The following is a 20069-nucleotide window of genomic DNA, read 5'->3' as shown; positions in this document are numbered from 1 at the left end:
GATAAGTGCTCTCGCTAGGGTAGTGCAGCTTTCCTTCAACAAGAATGGCCTGCATGCCCCAATCAGTTTACATGTGTAGGCTGTGGCGGATGCCATGGCGCTGACTAACTATGAGGGCAGAGTCTAGATATAATCCTAGGGTTTTGGAGAGGACCAATTGGATCATTTGAAGAGGACCTCTCTGCCATCCTCTCCAAGAATACCAAACTGACCTCCAAAATACTCCTGTTCGGAGACTTATCTAGCATATAATGACCCTAATGATCACCAAGCCTTGGGCCATTGATAATGTACTAACAGAACAGGGGCTTACCCAAAGAGTGGCCCAAGCCACTCACAACAAAGGGAGAACCCTTGACTGGGTAGCAGACTACAACTGCGTGCCTCCATCACATTGATATCACCTCTAGCCTGGACAGATCACTGTCTGATATAATTTACTGTGCCAGCCATTACCTCTAAACCTAAGGTTATTCCCATCACACCATCCCTCCCCACAAGCTATAAAAAGAACATCACTGCAGATGATTCCGCTTATCTTGCCAACTTTTGACCTACTTGCCAACTCAATTAGTCCAGACAACTTAATACATGCCTATGTAAAGCCATGAAGAAAGCCCTTGATACCATTGCTCCACTCAAGATAGATTGTTAAAGTGTAATTATCGGAGATTGGGAATTTAGCTGCGAGTAGTTCACATAAGCTAGTGGCAGGAGACGGTATGATTCTCGGGGCCAGGTCAGATTTGTCAATGAAAGCAATGCTGCCACCTCTGGAGTCGGTTCTGTCAGCACTTATGATTTCATAATTGTCTGTTATAGCTAGGAGGTGGGCAGCATGAAGCCAGGATTTGTTTATACCTAGGAAGTCGTAGTCCTCACCAGTGATCAGATCTGCTATCTTTGTAGGGTGTGCTACTAGGGATATGGCATTAATTAGGGCACCTTTAATGTCTGGGTGCTTGGTAGCTTCCTGTATGATGTTCAATGGTGTTTTAGTGTGGGGGTGGATGGTAGCAATAGTGGTGGGAGGCGAAGTAACGTGGTATATTTTGGGTGAAGGGATATGAGTGGCAAGTGGGTAGTTTTTTTTGTGTGGATGCGAGTTTTTGTTATGATATTGTTGCTGTTAAGGGTGTGGTTGGTTTGGATGGTGGATTTAGATGGTGGTTCGTGGAGCTTGGATAGTCTGGCTCGGAGTCTAGAGTTCCTGACTGAATAGTAGGTAGATAAGTCGTGAGGATAGGGGGGATGTGGGTAAAGACCAGGCTAATGGTGTTTCCTGACTGTGTGGTAGTGGTCAGCAGAGGTAGGGCGTAAGGGTGTTGGAAGGTAAGGGGTGGGCAGCCACCTATGAGCTGAGGATGCAGATTAGTGGGCGTCGTTACTAAAGTGATATGGTTATCTTTACCTATTCTATCTGTCTTTAGGTAGTCACTATTATTTGGAGTAGGTGTGTACACATCTGATCTCAACGTTAGTAAGGCATATAATATTTTTACCAGTACGAACTTAAAGGCATACATAATGCTAGCAGTGTGCAGTAAGATGGTGATCACTGCACTGATGACCAGAGTGGCTAGGAGAGGTGGTAGAGCGTAACTACGTACTATGGTTATCACTGGGTTCAGGTAATGTAATTAGGTGCAGCCGTATATCTAGGTTTATAGTGCTGGTCTGTATAACCGTATTCTCAGTATAGCATTACGTAACACAGTTGCCGCGACACAGGCATTACTTATAGGCATTACTTACAAATGACGTGGCACAGGCTTTACTTGGTCATGTCAGTTAGAAGCGGGAGCCATCGAGTGGCAGTATCCTAGAAGGGCTAGAGGCAGTAATCGGCAGATCTAGTAAGATAGGACAATTAAACATTAAGTGATGTGCTATTCAGCGATGTGGCAATTTGGCTAATTGATTTAGTACGTAAGTAACACGATAGCCGTGTAGTCACAGTAGGTAGCGATCCTATATCACAGGACAAGTACTGGCCTTGAGCAGCCGATGGGCTAGTACCATGCCTTTGGAGTGCTAGTACGGAACTGGCTATCAAAGTGGTGGAACCGCAATAGTGATAAGGAGCTAGTAACAAGTATGGTCTCAGCAAAGGATAGGTACGCCTAATGGGAGCAATGCATATAATGTTGAGTGTGAAAGAACAACGGGGAGGCACAGTAACTATTGCTAATTTCAAATCGTGGATAAGGCAATTGCGAGTTAAACACTAGCCATCCGAGGCTTTAGCAAGTTAGATGTCAAGGGAGATCTGATGACGATGCTAACATTGGTGACGGGCATACAAGCGAAACGGGTTTCAAGATTTGGAAGGCACTTGATAAAGGTGAGATAATCTATGCACACAGTATTATGGTAGTACTATTCAAAATAACATGGTGACTGTAAAGAGAAAGGAGGGCAGCTGGACAACTCAGGCTATGTTTTAAACGATATAAAGCAAGGTGTGGCACAGTACAGTTTGATTAGTGGAATATCAGTGACAACAAGATATACGTGTAAAATATTAACATGGCATAATATAATCACAATGGTTGATTGAGGTGAGGATGAATGAGCAAATAAAAGTACCATCCTTTGGGGATATCGATTATCATAGTCCTTTTATGGCTTTGTTACATTGTATTTAGAGTAGAACATAGTTAGTAGGTGTACCTGCAAAGTGGCACGCTTACCAGGTCGGATAAGCAGTAGGCAGGTTTCCAAGGTCCATGAGGTGATTGTTTTCATCCGTATCGATTGTGTAGGAGGGGGACCGTTGGTCATAATTGGGACGTGAGATGGGGAAACAACTGGCAGATTGGGGTTCCGTAGAGGCCCGAACTGGCATAGACAGGCTGTAGCCCTCACTGGTGAGCCCGGCTCTCGCCTTCCGGTGATCATGTATCACGGAAGTAGAGCAGTGAAGCCTATCGGGATCACTGCATGTTGCTTAGCAACAAATAAACAAATATCACGGCTCCCATTTTCTAGATCCTCGTGGCGTGCAAGTCGATTTCAGTGTGGTTGGCCTGCTGGTTAATGGTAAATGGGCAGGTGGGTCAACTGGAAATGCAGGCAGCGGGATATTGCCTGGGTGAGGTGAGGGCACGCTTACCCTTAGGTAGTGGATGCCGGACTTCATGTTCGGCGCTGGAAATCTTTCTTCCTGGTAGTAGCAGCTGATGCAGGCGGCTCCTACCCTCCTGAGCGAGCAACGGTGGCACAGCACACGCTCGAGCCTTCCCAGGACGAGTTGACAGTTCCCTTCAGCTGGCACAGCACACGCTCTAGCTTTCTCAGCACGAGCCGACAGTTCCTTTCCAGCTATCAGGTTCTTCGATGGTAAAGTCAATAAAAGTCTCTTTCCCTCGAGGCCCTGATGTATTCCACAAGAAACAAACACAAAGTTCTGCTTCGGGTATACTTTGGGTGACAGCTTTACTCCTGGGTCCCCCTCTTGTGGGCGCAAACCACTCAGTAATTGTTCCCTTCTCAGTGAACTTTGATGATAGTTTTCCACCCCTAGATCTCCCTTGGCTGGGCTCTGATCCCAAATGACAAGGAGGGCACTTCCCTTCCCCTTGTCTTGCAATACTTCTTGCTTTCACAAATCTTACTGTCTTTTTAAACAGGGTTTCGGGCTTTGCCCCTCGTCGGTTTGCCTCTGCCGGGTTCACTCTTGCCAACTTTTTCCGATATACAGTTCATGTATTAACTTTTCACCATGCAAGATTCGCTTCCCTTTGCTTTCACAATCATCTGCCGGTCAAGCACTTTCGACGGTACTGACCACTTTGACTTCTTTTTCCTCTTCCCAAGGGCTTCCGGTTACGGTAGTCTTTTTATCATTGGGTAATCACCCAGAGTTTCCTGCCTGAGCACCCACATGGTGCCGGCCTCCTCTGTTGCTGGTTTCCCCCATCTTTAGCTTCTCAAATTACAAATGTAGCCGTTGGCTACTTTTCGTTCAAGACATGTTCGGTTTCTTATCGATTCTCCCCTCGATACACCGGCTGTGATGAACTGCCTGCCTATCCTTTGAGTCAAGGTTGGTACCACTGAGACCGACTTCCTTCCTCGGCTTGGTTATCAGCAGACGAGGGTCTCGCGCACCGTAGAAATCTGCTGCAACACACGTTGGTCTTGGTTTGCGGTCTTATGTTTCCGTTTGCTATGGTTTCATGGGCCTGGCTCAGAAACGGAAAGGTCATTTATCTCCTTGTCACCCCCTTGGTCGGCGCCGTCTTTCTCCTCTTCTTGAACTGCCGTGCTGATTTATCTTAAGTCGTGCAGACTGCCTTGCTTGTATCGTGCTCTTATGCTCCACCTTTTATCCCTGTGGGGAAGGGAAAGGGCCGTCAGGTGTGCGTGATTCCGGTCTATTGTCTGATTTTGCCTGATCCTGGCATTGACACGTCAGGGAAACGGCCTTGGTTAGTCTGTTGTCTTTCGTGTTGTATGAAAGTTTTCGTGTGGAAAAAGGGGGGGTGCAATGTCATGGAATGCCCTATGTGGTAGGATGGGGAAAAGGTGTTGAAAGAAGGGGGATACTTCTCACCCCCAAAACTGGATCCAATAGCGATGACCATGTCCTGGCCACCTGGATGACAGATCTCCAGGGTCTAGCTAGGGAGACACCTTCAGGTTTCTCACAGGGGACACCCTAACACTGTGTAACTCACTCCAGTCACACTGGAGCGACTCTTCAGCTTAAGGGAAGTTCTACCTTTAGTCCCACAGTACCTTTTGGTTAGAAGAAGTGCAGCTGGATTCTTTCATGTGCAGCAGCGACAGTACCAGTGTCCTGATCCCTCTGTCTGGTGATGAAAGGAAGGACTCTGAATGGGATGTCATGGTAGCAGTCATGAGAAAGGGCCCTCCGCTTGGATTACTTTGGTCTCTATTGCCTTTCTGCAGATTTGGCACCTTTTTATTAGCTCCAACAAAAGACTGTTATCACCTGGTCGATCTTCCTTGGTTCTTCAGTTCTGCACTCTGGTGACGGGACTTGGATGAGTGGGTTCTTGCCTCTGGAGCTCACCAAAGTTCTGAGCAGATTTGTCCAGGGCAAGACGTTTCACTGCAAAAGGGTCAGATGTCTACTGGTATTCTCGGTTTTCAGCCCTGGAAGGTCACAGCACCTCGGGATATGGCTCGATTTGTACTTTGCCGTGGGGCTGGTTGGTCCACCAGCTAAAGGGAAGGCGTTCTCTTCAGAGCTCCTCTCTTGATAAGAAAACAGCATCCGGACAGCAGTGGTTGCTTCACGGTTACTGGCACGGTCTGCAGACATCTATTGTCTTCTGCTTCGGATCTTCTGTTCCAGTAGTCGACTTGCATTCTACCTCAGGAACCTTTGCTTATTTTTCGGATTTCCCACTCACTCCTCCATAAACTCTCAGCATTTTACAGAAGGGTGCGGATGGTTGTCCAATCAGGACAGTCAGCCTACCAGTGGTAACTGGTTCCATTCAGGCACTCTGGCAGACAAAGGACAGGGGAGTGTTAAACTCGGCCCCCACCCTCCTTGCTTCCTGCCTTTGCACAAACACTGGAGCCTTGACCGGGACACCCAAGGGTTCCCACCAAAGGCAAAACACTTGCACAGACCACCTGATTTCAGAATGGTAGAAGAAGGGCTAACAAAGAACAACCACATGAGAAATGTCAGAAAAGGAAAGTCACCATGTTAGAACATAGGTGACCCTATTGTGCACAACCGGGACTGTGAATATAGTATGGGGTAAAAAAAAAAAATAGGGGAATAGTTGGTAGAATATGTCAACTGCCACCAGCCATAACTGCAGGGTTGTCACTGTGAATAGAAAGTCCCTGCACTTCAGCATCATTTTGAAGGCTCTCTGGTGGCCGGCCAGACCGTGGTTCTCCGAGCTTCTCAACCTATCTGACAGACCAGCCATTCACCTACCGATGGCCCCAGCTCCTCTACTGGCCCAGCAGGGCGGCAGAGTACTCTACCCTACACCTCACAAACTAGCCCTCGCAGCTTTGTTCCTCACGCTGAGACACTTAAGCCTATTTCAGGCTAACCTGGAGATCATCCAGGGTGCATCCAGGGTGCTCGAAACAAGGCTAGTAGGAGCCAATATTAGAGTAACTAGTCTAGATGCTGTCTTTGGGCCGGCTCTAGGGAGATCGACCCTCTTAAGTGCACCTTGGACAATGTGCTTTCCTTTTCAGCACACCTCGCCGACTCCGGTGTGAAGTTAGATACATGCCGCACCTATCGGACAGCCATAGGGGCTTAAAGGAATTCGGAGGAGGGCCTCTTCTCCACCTCCAACCAGGTGGTCAAGGGACATCTGGCGGGCCTCCACAGGCTTTACCGGCCTATAATGAGGTCACACCCTGTGTGGGACCTTAATGTTGTATTGGGCGCCTTGGCTCACAAACCTTTTGAGCTAAGGGCGTCCGCGGACATCAGACAGGTCACCATAAAGACAGCCTCTTGCTCATGGGCCTCACCTCAGCACAGAAGCCCTTACCACTTTTCACCAGGACAAGGTCGTCCTGCGGACGAACCCTGCTTTCCTTCCCAAGGTGACCACCTCCTTCCATCTCCATAAGGAAATAGTCTTACCCACTTTCTACGCTGACCCTAAGGATGAGCCTCGGAGGGTCTTGCACCATCTGGATGTCATATGCGTGCTGATATACTGCCTGGACAGGACCACAGACTTCCACAAGTCTGACGCCTTGTTATCACTTTCGGTGGGTCAAGGCCCGGTTATCAGGCCTCCATACCAAGGTGGATGGTCGCAGCCATCAAGAAGGCCTATGAGGGGCAGCACAAATCGGCTTTCTGTAAATACTACTGTTTAGACACCACGTCTAGGTCAGACGGTTCTAAGAAACATGTTTTCTTAAGGAGGGGCTCCTCTCCACCCTGGGGCTACATTCAGTTGTAATCGCCCATACAGTATGGAGGAAAGGGGACGGGACGGAAGAGTAATCAATAGTTACTCACCGTAGTGACTATAGTTACTCACCCTTTCCTCCATACGTCCCACCATCCTCCCCATTAATTATACTGGTGGTGTTGGGCAATTCTGAATATTGTCGAAGCATCAATGGGGACTGAGGACTGGCACCAGTGGACGGAGTCAGGTGAGCGCATGCTTCCAGGGCCGTGGACCTGCAATCCACCTGGTGCCTTCCTGCTTGCCGCTCTTTTCCCTACTTGAGGAGCCCTCCAGCCTCGTTTCCTTTGCAGCTGGGGAGCTATTGTAAGTGGATCTAGGTCACCTGGCCTAATCCCCGCCCACCTTCTTAGCCCTGCCTCTTCCTTCCTGCTCTTAACTCTTAGATATAGGGCGTCTCTCGCCCGGGCATCCAAAGTGAAGGGCAGTCAAAGAAAAGGGCTATTGCTGTTTGGACCTGTTCGGACCAGGAGGATCCAGGGTCCGACCCCCTGCTAAAACAGCAGGTAAGCATGCACCAACATGTGTTTACACCCTCTGTCCCAACAGGCCATCCCCCACCCTCTCTGGTCCCCCATGTTGTTCCCTTGTGCACCCCCCCTTCCTTCACACAGGAGTCTGTCCTGATACATTCTGGTTTCACCATCACCGTCTTGTGGCCAATGCTGGATTTTACTTTTATGGACTTCATTGATTCACGGTGCGTCACCCTTGCTCAACTCTCATGCTGGACTTCGCATCTTGTACTCATGGTGGCCCTGAATCATGCTGTTCCATCTTCATCTTGTATCCTGGCTTGCAACATTATGTGTTACTACTGACTTCTGCAATTGTATTTGCTCTCCTCTCTTGCTTCTCCACTCTTTCTGACTGCTTACTCTCTGTTCTCTCCTCCCCTCCCCTCTCCCTTTTCCTATCTCCTCCCCTCCTCCCCTTACTTTCTTGTATGCACTTACTCTATCAGAATTGTCCCTGGACCTACTATGATAGCAACCTCGTCTGTCGCTCCCCTATCACCTTACTGTTGCCCCCTCCCTCTAGCACTACCTGAAATGTTGTCAGGCCTAGTACAATAGTCACTTGTTTTGTTCCTCCCCTCCCTTTCTGCACCCCTCTCCCTCACCTTTTGTTTTCCTCCAGCTCTACCAGAAATGTTGTCAGGCCTAGTACTGTAGTCGCCTGTCTGTTTCTATTTCCTTCCCACTCTCCCCCTCCCTTCCTTATCTATGTTTTAGCACTTGTACAATCTGAAATGTCATCAGGCCGAGTACGATAGTTAATTTCTCATCCTTACTGTTCATGGCCTGTAAGAATGTTGTATTTTCCCTGGTTCCCTTTCTTGCCTTGAAGCGCTTTAAAATGCATTGTGTATAGGGGCTATATAAATAAACTATCATATCATCTATCATATCCTGGAAATTTAAATGGGAAGAAGATTATTTCTGCTGAAAAATGTTCAGTCTCCTGTCCCTCGCGAGGGATGCCCATACAGTATCGAGGAATGGGGACTATGGACTTAATAGTACGTTAATCACTACAGTGAGTAACTATTAATGTATTCCTCGACTGAATGGTCCTTTTCAGCATTTACATATTGACTATGTTGATATGCTGCAGGTGTGTAGTGGATACAGGTATTTGATAGTGGTGGTGTGTCCCTTCTCTAGGTGTATCAAAGCAGGTCTGTGCACACACCCCGATGCCACTTGCACTGCAAAGTTTCTAATGCGCAAAGTCTTTCCAAGATGGGCTGTGTGTGAAGTGCTGAGATCCAGTAATGGTCCACATTTTGTCAATGAAGTATTCGAGCAGATGGGGCTTTTTTTGGCATAAGGCACAAGTTTTGTTATGTGTATCACCGCAAGCAAACGGAATATGTGAGGTTCTCAACGGCCTCCTTAAAGGATTGCCAAGCTCAAGCCTGTGTTGAAAAAGGGATGGCTATATTGCCTGCCCTTAGCTTTATATGCCCTAAGAAATCTGCCTTGTTTGGACCACCACCTCATACCCCATGAACTAGTGACTGTGAGGCGAATGAGAACACCTCGCTCATTTCAGATCAACTCAAGCGCCGGGGGTGGGGGGGGGTTCAGTCTCAGAACACAGATGAAAACCATCCAGCAACCGGATCTCCTGAACTACTACCAGTACCTAGACTATTTGATGGCGATACCGTGCTACTAAGAAACTTCACTAGGAAGTGGCACAAGCCGAGATTTTACTGGCCCTTTGTTGTAGAAAATGTTACTCGCTCAGCAGTAAATGTCCAAGGCAGATGAGCGTGGATTCATTTGAATGACATAAAGCTACACTAGCGAGACCGCAGCACCCCCAGCTATTGATTTAGAAGCAAGACAAGAAGAAGAATTTCAGCGTGTGCAGACTCGATCAGACATAGGACGATAAATCAACTGGTTGATCAATGCAGATTGCATTTGGACTGGGACACTCGTTATAGACATTATAGCAGGCGTGTAATCTTTGCCAGGAGTCACAGGAATCTTTCGGAAAAAAATGAACTTTAGCAAAACATATATGTATCAGGAATATGCCAATTTTGGATTTTGAGTCCGATAATTGGAAGCGAGAGCAATACCCTGACTCGTTTCTCACTGAATATTTGTTTGGTTGAGCTCTATGGTGTTGACCGACGGGGATGTGCATCACCTTGTGCTTGCTGTTTTTGTATTTATCATTCAAGCTTATACTGCTCTTGTCAGAAGAAACGTGGATATTTGCTCTTTTTTACAAGATCCTAAGAATGGCTCTATAATCAAAAGATTGCTCATAGCAATAATAGAGGAGGTGATACACCTGCAGGAATAAGTGTTTTTCCTTTCTTAAAGAAAAACAGTAAATGTGAGGAATGTTGAAGTTAATGCGATTTTGGAGGATGGACAGGCTGAACAAATTTGATAATGCCATAAATGGCGTAGGATAATATTCTGGTGTATAATATATGCATGCTCAATTTCTATGTTTGACTTTGTTTCTCCTCATTCACGCACTTTATTTAATTGGTCAAGATAAGACGGCTGTCCCTTTAATCCTCCCCACTCCAGGAACTAATGTTGATCTTGGGAGGATAACTCAGGGGCAACGTGCTCGCCTTGGAAGCAAGATGACATGGTGCAACACAGGTTCAATCCCCGGGTCCGCACTTAGAAACCTTCGGGTATTAAGCGCGTTTATAAATAACCTATCATATCATATCTGCCCATTACCAATGAGCCAAAACCCTTTGTGTTATCTCCCCAAAGTAGAGCTGCTTTAGAATTTTCAGTTGGCTGCTAACATTTTGAGAGGGAGATGCAGGAGAAGTGCAGAAGAAGATAATGATGGGATAAATGCATATCTAGACAATTCAGTACACGTGGGTAAGAACATGTACCAGCACACGAGAATGGTAGGAGAGAAAACATCCAAGGAGAGTTGCTATGTGTATTCCGGTACTGTATACTATGGGAACCTCCAAGATATTCATAGCTACAGAAGTACCAGTGATAAAAGCAAATTGCCTGACGCATCTCGCACTTTGCCAAACAAGAGGACAGTTCCAAGGCAGAACAGCATCCTTGGTATGGATACATAAAGAGACATCTCAAAGAAAAGATAATTATGTACAAGATTTAAAGACAAGAGAGAAGCCAGAAACAAGGCATCCGATATGAACAGTCTGGAACAAATGGAGCTGGAATCAAGGTTGAAGATGATGACAATATGCTAAATTGTCAAGGCAAGATTAAAGAAGAGATACAGAGATGCTGGGAAAGAGGTTATTTGCAAATCAGAGGAACAACGACAAAGGAGGACCATTACAGATACTACCTCCTAAAGGTTCCATGTCTTAAAATCCCACCCAAATCCTGTAAAGGATGCGGGGGACACCCCTGCAATCCCTGGAACCCATTATACCATTTAAGGGGAGAGGGGGGACACAGAAATAATGGTACAAGGAAGGTTGGAGAGAATCACCTGTGTGGCCGAATTTTTGATGCATCAGGCATTAAGGAACGGACAGCCATCCTAATAGATCATTATTGGGTGTGTGGGTCCTGATCCTACATGAAGCTGCTAAAAGATTGGGGAGGAATGTGTTCCTTCGTATTGATCCATGTTCTAACGTTAGTTATTCCTCAGAGTGATCTGAACATTGGTGAATTTCCAAAAGTGGATGCCCATTTGAGAAAGAGAAGATAGCTTGAATTCCTCAATCGAACAAAGCGGTAGAACTGTTTCTCAGCTAAATCAATTGAAGCCATTAATGCTATTCCGTATGAGCATAGACTGTTCAGCAAAACTGCTTCAATCTTCACGACTATATTTATGCCTGGGATCCAGACGATGGCCAATGCGAAGGGGTTGCAAATCACTCACTGGGAGCTCCTGCAGACGATCAACACCACCATAAAGGGATTCAATGCTATCGGGGAAGAATTGAGGGCCATAGACTGATGACCCTGCAGAACAGATATGTCCTTGATATGATTACAGCAATGGATGGAGGAGTTTACACTAAGATTGGCCTATCATGCTGCACATTCACACCTTCTCATCATGATCAGAATGCGACTTTGACAGAGGCCATAACGTTGCTGACAAGCTTCCATAACAAAATGGATGATGAGATAGAGGATATTGCAGATGACAGTTGGTGTGCATCTATCTTCTCATGGGTTCCACAGTGGATGGCGAACATCTTCAAGCATCTTGAAGCAGTACTGGTGATGACAATGTTTGGATTCTGTGTGATCAGGATAATAATCTCACAGTGCAAGAAGACAGCCAAAAAAGCAGTAGGAATTAAGATGATGATCGATGTCGAATCAGGATTTGGACCCAAGGAGTTGACTGATGAAGAAATCTGAGAATGCATAAAGGCCACCAGTATAGCACCTGAAGGAACAAAGTTCCTATATCCAAAGAACCATAAGAAGTACATTGGACAATGGGTCTGTTGTAATCCAAATGGACAGTGCAGTTAAATGATCTGGAGTGTTGATAGTCATATAAAATCAGCAGGATGCCTGAAAGGAGTGCTGAAAATATGGACACCGAAAAAGCACTTGTGTATAGGCGCTATATAAATAAACAATCATATCATATCACTTCTTCAAGAGAAATTTCCAAGATGTGGAGACCAGTGAAGGTTTGCTTGATGTATCAACCAGAGGGGGAGTGTAGAGGAGCAGCCAAATACCCCTGCAGGAAGTCCCACCCCCCCTCTAGTGCCTGTATGTTGGAAGGCAGAAGTCGTACTATGCATGACAGCAGTAGTTGTGCCTATTCCACTGAGTCTTCAAGAGAAGGTATCCATTAAGAAAACCCTATCTGATGTACCCCTGCAGCGATGACAATCTCTTGGAAGAAGTCCCCGAAGGAATATGAAAATGGGGAAAAAAGAGAGCTGGTGACGTACTGAGAAGATTGGCTGAAGAAGAGGATGCATGACAAAATAAAGAATCAAGTAAGCCTTCATGTGCGGAAAGAAGATTGCACGTGTGAAGAGCTCTGCAGAAAGTGCAAGCCATTTAAAAACTGTACAGATGCAGCAACGCAAGTAGACTAATAAAGGCTGGCTATACGTAGTGAATAGACTGCAGGCAGTGTCGCCATTATATAGAAGCTGGACCTCGTCACAATACTAGTAAGCTCAAGTCCACAGAGAAAGAAGGATCAGGCGCTGAAGCTGTCGAAGCAACAAAAGCAGCTAAAAATCATGTAAGGACTCAGAAGGGCTATCTGGCCCGGTGTCGAGGGCTGGGGGCAGCCAAGAACTGGTTATCTATTCTCAAAGGCAGTAAACCTGAGAAGTGGAATCGCTCATTGTTAAGTTGCAAAGAGAGAACACCATGAGTGCCAAGTTTATTAATTCGAGACAATTGAATGCTGAAAATGAGGCTGAAGTATGGTCTCCTGTCACGTGAACCGATGACGAAAATAGGAGTTTGGCATGCAGACCAGAACTTTGATAAGCATGTACCCATATTCCTTTATATTCCCAGAGATGATAAATTACTGAAGGCCGAGTACAAAGGCAATCTTCGTGGCAGAAGGCATGAGTGGTGAACGATGTAGGGCTAATTGGGAGGGGAGACACGGTCAAGTCCACCTCCGAGCAGAGCACCTGGGGTCTGAGCTTACGTGCTGCTAGTGAATCGAATGTTCCATAAGGGTGCAGGCGTGCCAACCAATTGTAGAGAGCCATATAACGAAGTGCCTAATAGTATGAGAGTCAATAATATACTGTGTACTTAACTGTTGAGGATGAATTGCACTAGGGGTGGGCATACGTTGTCCACCTGACTATAGAGAATCAATCGCAACCCGTTCCTATATAGAAAGTATACTTGGATGTTCCCCTTAGTCCAACCGCAACTTCCCATAGGTTTTTCTTATTTGTCCCGTAATATGATGTCACTTATGATGCATTTTTAGCATAAAGCTGTTTATGTAAAACGTTTCAGAGAACTTAAGCAAACGCACGTTGATGTCTGTTGTAAATCCATGTTTTAGACAATTGATATTAAAACAGTCGGATGAGACTTTTGCCAAACCTCCTGAGTCAATCTTATTATTTGGTGTAAGAGTTAATCTGCATACCATCCGTGCATGATACGTTATTAATTAAGGATCTTAAGTTCAAAGTATTTATGCAAAAGGATGCCCGCATGTCCAAGATGGGTCTGGACTTTAAACCGGTTATCAGACTTATATACACTGTGCTTCAGAAACTTAGTAGATTCTAGGTTACCCAGGCAACCTCACATCATGTTAGTGACCCCAGAGTGGCAACTGGATAAACAAATACATCTTTGAATGTAGAAAACACCATAACATGTTTATGTACACAGTTAACTGCCCCACAGCATGTTTATTTTAGTTGACTTTGATATTCTTCAACAAAACAATACACATATGATAACCTATATGCCAGAAAATGTGAATATCATTCAGTCAGCAAAAGTGTATGTAGAACAGAAGGGCCGGGTCCCTGAAAAGAGATTGTGAGTCTGGGGACTGGCACCCATATGGAAATCAAAGTATAAGAGCGTCTGGGACCCTGAAAATAACCAAGATAGAGAAAGGGGAATTGTATGTTTGTTGGAGAGTGAACTAAGCAGTTACGATAATGAATTGTGAGTCTGGGACCTGCACCCATATGAGAATCTGAGAAAATAAGAGTATCATGGGCCCTTACTGTAAAACAAACAAGGAAGAGTTGTATGCTTGGCAGGGGACTAAACCAAGCTGGTACAACCCTACATTGCGAGTCAAGGATCCGCACCTGTTTGACACAAAAGCCTAAAAAGTTATGAAGAATAAGAGGGTCTGGGGCCCTAAATGAAACAGTCTATGAGAGACAGTTGCTTGGCAGGCAAGTAAACCAAGCCGGTCATAATATTGCGAGTCTGGGATCTGCACCCACAGAGACTAAATAATGATAGTGTTTGAATAAGTGGGTCAAGAATACTGGAAGTGTAAAGGACTAATTACAAATGAATCCTACGCTTGGTAGGGAAGTGTGTCAGGTTGGTGGGACAATGAACTGTGAATCTGAGATGCATATCCTTGGGGAATTACTCAGTAAGATTAACCTAAAATGATGATGGGCACATGAGCCTAAAAGAAAGGAAAGTAGTTGATATCCATGCTAACATCTCGGGAGGTAAGCAGGTGACTGCTACTACTACTTCCTGGGATACAGTGGCTGCTGAGGGTACGGGATGGAACAGGTTTCCTGAATTCTCAGCCTTTGAAGTCTCTCAGGCAGTGGAGTGCCTGAAGTCAGCCGCTCCATTGGACCCCATTCCTCTGGCCACTTTGAAAACAATCCTGCCGGATATGTTTCCCTGGGTCCTGGAGGCTGTCCTTCCGTTTGTCTGTCTGGCTGGGTGCCAACTGAGTTGAAGCAGGCCACAGTGATCCCGCTCCTTAAAAAGCCTTCACTGGAAGCGTTGTGTTGGCAAATTTTCATCCTATTTCTCTACTTCCCTTTTCTATGAAGCTATTGGAGTCTCCAATAGCCCCTCTAGTTTCCTCCTTTCTGGAATAGAATTTTTTTTTTTTTTCTTTTACCCCTTTCAATCGGTATTTCGCCCAGGTCGATGCACCAAGTGTGTCCTAGTGTCTGTGGTCGATGTTCTCACCATATTAGCTGACCAGGGCGGAGTGGGAGCCCTGATTTTATTAGATCTGTTGGCGGCATTCGACACGGTCAACCACGCCGTCCTGCTATCCTGCCTGCAGACTGCTGGCCTTTCGGGGGTCCGCCCTTGGCTGGTTTGCATCATTCCTCACTGATAGTAGCCAATCGCTATCCTTGCCTACTTTTCTTTCCTCCTCATGTTTTATTTTGTGTTTTTTTTTTTAGTCACTGCTGGGACCTGTACTTCCACCTTTCCTTGCGCCAAGATGCCTTCGGATGAAAGTACGCATTATAAGTGCTCCTAACATAACATAGCCTAACAGAACTAGGAGTCTAGGGGAAAGGACAGACCCCTAGCCTTGGAGTGTTACATTTGTGAAAATGGTTTTTTTTTCATCGATTTTGGTTTACCTAAGAGACGGGGAACTTTCCTGTTGGTTGAACCTATAATGAACACTTTACTTTAGGAAGAGACCATCCTTGCACATTTGATTTAAGTTAATAGCGTTTGTGACGCAAGTAGGCTTTTTGAGACACGACAGTGACAAGACTTTTTAGTTTTGGACATCCTGACAATTTCCCTAGTTTTCTTTGAGGTAAGGAAACCTCTTAGCATTATGGAAAGAGGATTTGTCCATCCCTTTCTTGAGCAATTAAAGTTTCTACCCAAAAATTTCACCTTTGTGTCCGAGCCTTACTTCTGCACCCTTACGACATCCTTTGGGTTTTCAACCGTGGCCAGCCGCATAGTTTGAAGACCTCTGCCTTGTGGGCATCCTCTAGACCTCTGCCTTGTGGGCATCCTCTAGACCTCTGCCTTGTGGGCATCCTCTAGACCTCTGCCTTGTGGGCATCCTCTAGACCTCTGCCTTGTGGGCATCCTCTTGCAAGTTCCTTGTCTGTTATTCCAAGAGTAAAGATTTTGGCAGCAGGACCTTTGGGGTTGCAGGGGTTTACTTGGGAAATGCCCTTTCTTCTCACCTCAGGAATGAGAAGAGCCAGTCACTTTAGTAAATGTCTTTAGAGACTCCTCTTCAAGGATTGCTTTGACTCTTGGGTTGTGGCCTTTCCTGCACCTTGGTCTTCTGGACGGTCTTATTCCTGACCTCTTGCCCACTTTGAGGCGCAGTGTAACTTATGCGTGTTGGCATTGGCTTGCTTTTCCTGCCTCAGGTTTGTGCCCCAGCATTGGTAGTTGTCTACTGTGTACGTGACCTTACATCCTTTACTCTCTGTACTGTCTTTTCTGTGGTAACCTGCTGCTATAGGGTACATGCCATTGCATGTGGATCTCTATTACTGTGATAACCTTCTGCGTCCGAGTACCTTGCCTTTCCGCTTATTGAATGTCTGCTATTTTTGTGGTATTGCCATGGTTATGTTGGGTTACCTGATTGTACCCTCCTCTACTGACCGCATTCACCAGACAGGCACTTGACCGTACCTGAATGTTCCAAGGCTTCAAAAGTCTTTTTTTCCCCTCCCAACTTGTGGCGCCACAATGTGAATGTGTTTCACTGTTGACGCCTTATAAATAATTGAAAATTGTAAAGAGATAGGGCACTAGCAAAGGACGTGGTGTCTAAGGCAGTTTGTATGTGAGAGAGTGATTAAATGGCAAAGTTAAAAAAGAAAAATTAGATGGGGGTGGGGAGGGGAGAAAGAAGCAGCAGATTTCAGGAATGGAGGAGAAAGGAAGGGTCTGTGGGTGCAGCAGATACATTTTCATTCCAAGAGAAAGATCTTAATTTTGTTTGCTACTATTGCCACCTAACTTGGCACCTAGTTGATACATTTCTGTATTTACCTTTACCTGGAACTTTCTCAACATTATTGTATGGCGATTTGAATTTGGTAGTCGCCCAAAAGGTCTATTCTCTACAGTCTTTCTAATAGCAAAAGCTCCCAAAAGACGAGGAAGGGTGGTTCTCAAGTGTTTAGTGCACTTGTGGTTGTAAGTTCCTCCATCAGAAATGTCCTCGAAACTAGTCTTAGTTGAATTACGCCTATCTTGTAGAACACGCCTGCTCCCCAATTGTTGACTTTGCTCTATAATTAGCGATTTTTTTAAAGTTTTTTTTTTTTTCCTTCATATTACCTCTTTGGATTGAATCGTTTGAATAAATAAAAACATTTTAAACCAGCTCATAAGTTTATACCACTCACACATTGAGACTTTTTTTTTTTTTAAAGATGGTACAGACATTTTCTCGCTGCATCCTGTGCTCAAGGGATGAGGTGGACTTGGATGAGCTCCTGGCTAGTAGACTGGTGACGTTTATGATGGACAATTACCAAGAGATATTGAAAGTTCCTGTTTCACTGCAGACAGCTGTAGAAGATCATGTGGCCCATCTGCGACGAGTTCAGGTAATCCCTGTAATGTTCATATTTTCTGGCCTTTGATAAGCAATGCAATTTCCTGACATGGCTGATAATATAGTCTCTGAGGAAAATATTTGACTTGCTATGTTTAACTTGAGATGGATTTTCTAACACATGTTGATCGATGTTCGACTGTTCGACAGTTCAACCAAGCACATAGTAAATTTGCATACCTTTCACGGCCCATGAACACATTAGTCTGTTCTGTTAGAAGTGGTTCCTGTTTCCTGTGGAGATTAAATTGATTGCGTTGGTGACTTTGTGTGCATAGGTTTGCCCCTTTATTTTTGTCTGCGTGCAGTTCCCTTTTTGAACTTTTTTATATAAAATATTAAACAAAATAAAGTAGTGTCAAGGAATGAGCAGAGCAATAAAGCACTTCACATCCATGCATGAAACGTGCGCTCCAATATTCTTTGTAGTAATTGCCATTAAAGACATTAAGTATTCTGAAAATTGATCTTTCACCATTAAACTATTAAATTTTGTCCAGTGGCAGATAGCCCAAATAGAATGGAGATAGTAAACCTGCAGCATTCAGTCATTTAACATGCCTGAAAGACTTTGGCATATGTAGACATTTATGCCATGGGTTTGTTGGTTGCATGTCCAAAACTGGTTCAAGTACATGCAGATAAGAAACCAGGTGGTTGAAAAAAATGTTAAGTCAATGCTAGATTTTAGAAAATCAAACCGTGATCAACCTTAAGGTTTTGTTTTTTAACTATACCTAGAAGATATGGTTGAAGCAGACTGATTCAGAAGTTATGTGCATTTATTTAGCAAATTGCTAAACTAGACATCTGTGTTCCAAGCCTTGTGAAGCAAGACACAGCTCAGCAGGCTTGTGGAGCATATATTGGATCTGGATGGGACAGTTGTATAGTTTGGTTTGTCATTCATGACCGGTGTAAGAATTTGCACCGAATTACCTTTTCTTTAGCGTACATGATGCGTGCTCTACTCAAAGGTCTATGAATAACTTCAGTTCAGGATCTACCAAAATCCTATTCCCACTTCTCTCGCAAACACTCTCACATATTGAATTTCGAATAGTTCTTCTATTGGACCAGTCTTCTTTTTTTTTTTTATTTATTTATTTGTATTGCGCATCGGGGCCCTGGGGCAGCTGAGCGCATATCTTACAAACATGTTATGCATACATTGACATTGTACATAAGGATATTTACAATTTACAGTATTGTGTGGCCAGACTGGCGGCAATTATAGCATAGAACATATGCATATATACAGGTGCGTAAACGGGCACCAAGAGGATGGTAGGGTGGCTAGATGTGATTTTGGTTCCAGAAGCCTGACTTAACCTTGTTCCTAAAGATCATGAAGGAGGGCTCAGCTCTGATGAGGGGGAGTGCGTTCATTTTTTTGCAGCAAGGACAGGGAAGCTGACTCCGCCCGCACTTTGTAGATTGAATCTAAGAGTATTTATGCATTGGGTATGGGCTGTTCCGATAGGTCTGGCTGAAGTGTGCCTAGTAAAAGTGTCGCAAAGGTAGGAAGGTGCTTGATTGTGTAGGGATTTGTGTGTTAATGATAGGGCTTTAAGGTCAATTCTTTGGTTGATGTTTGGCCATTTAAGGTTTTGTCTAATAGTGGAAATATGTTGATTCCTTAGGATATTGCTTGCTGATCTGACTGCATTATTCTGCATTACTTGCATTTTGTTTAGGTTTTGTTTAGATGAGCCTAGGTAAAGCGCGTTGCAATAGTCTAATTTGGATAGCACTAATGCTCTTGCGACTTATAGGCAGTTGTTTGTGGATAGGTATGGACGACATGCTGTGATCAGCTTGCAGATATAAGCTGTAGCTGAGGCAAGTGCATTAGTTTGTTTCTTGAAGGATAATGCAGCGTCGATGTGAATACCCAGTGTTTTCACGCTTTGTGCTACATTAATGGTGTTACCATCGATAAGTTTTGAAGGCAGTGTCAAGTTTGCCTAATTTGTTGGGGGAACCAAGTAGTAGGAGTTCAGTTTTGTCATCGTTTAGACATAATCCATGATTAGCCATCCAGGCTTGTATTATACTGTAGATATTGTTCAGGGTATTACTGTCTGTTATGTAGTCCCCAGTGATGGGAATAAGGATCTGGGTGTCATCAGCGTAGTTTGTATACGACACCCAGATGGCCGAATAAAGGCTTGGTAAAAACGTTATAGAGTGTAGGTTATACGCATGATCCCTGGGGGACTCCACAGGAAACTGGTGATGGTGCAGCTGAGGCTGAAGGGGCAAAGACGCGCATGGATCTATTAAGGAATGATCTAATCCACGTGTTAGCTTGGTCGGAAAAGTGTGCAGCGGATGGCAAGTGCTTGCACAGTATGTCATGGTTGACTAGATCGAAAGCCGCCGATAAGTCGAGTAGTAATAGCAAGGCCGATTTACCTTTGTCTTTTAATGCCTGAATTTGGTTTTTGAGATCGAAAAGAGCAGTCTCAGTCCCATGTCTGGGTCTGAATCCAGATTGTTTTAGGGCTAATAGATTGTTAATTTCAAGGTAATGCTGTATTTGTAGATAGGCGGCTCGATCCAGTATTTTTAGTAGAAAGGGTTCTGTGGTGATCGACC

At 44.9% G+C, this 20069-nt stretch overlaps 1 protein-coding gene across 2 annotated transcripts in view; it reads left to right on the top strand.

The window, feature by feature from the left end:
• Positions 1 to 20069, top strand: part of DEPDC1B (DEP domain containing 1B) — a 479942-nt gene that overhangs the window by 443831 nt on the left and 16042 nt on the right. For both annotated transcript variants that reach the window (XM_069627327.1, XM_069627326.1), the window contains one exon: positions 17284 to 17460. In XM_069627327.1, the coding sequence (XP_069483428.1) occupies positions 17284 to 17460 (177 nt within the window). The remainder of the gene's footprint in view (positions 1 to 17283; positions 17461 to 20069) is intronic.

This window comes from Ambystoma mexicanum, chromosome 6p, assembly GCF_040938575.1.
Source record: "Ambystoma mexicanum isolate Mex_15411 chromosome 6p, UKY_AmexF1_1, whole genome shotgun sequence".
Taxonomy (NCBI): Eukaryota; Metazoa; Chordata; class Amphibia; order Caudata; family Ambystomatidae; genus Ambystoma; species Ambystoma mexicanum.
Note: the sequence above shows the minus strand (reverse complement) of the source record. Positions and strands in the feature narration are given on the sequence as shown.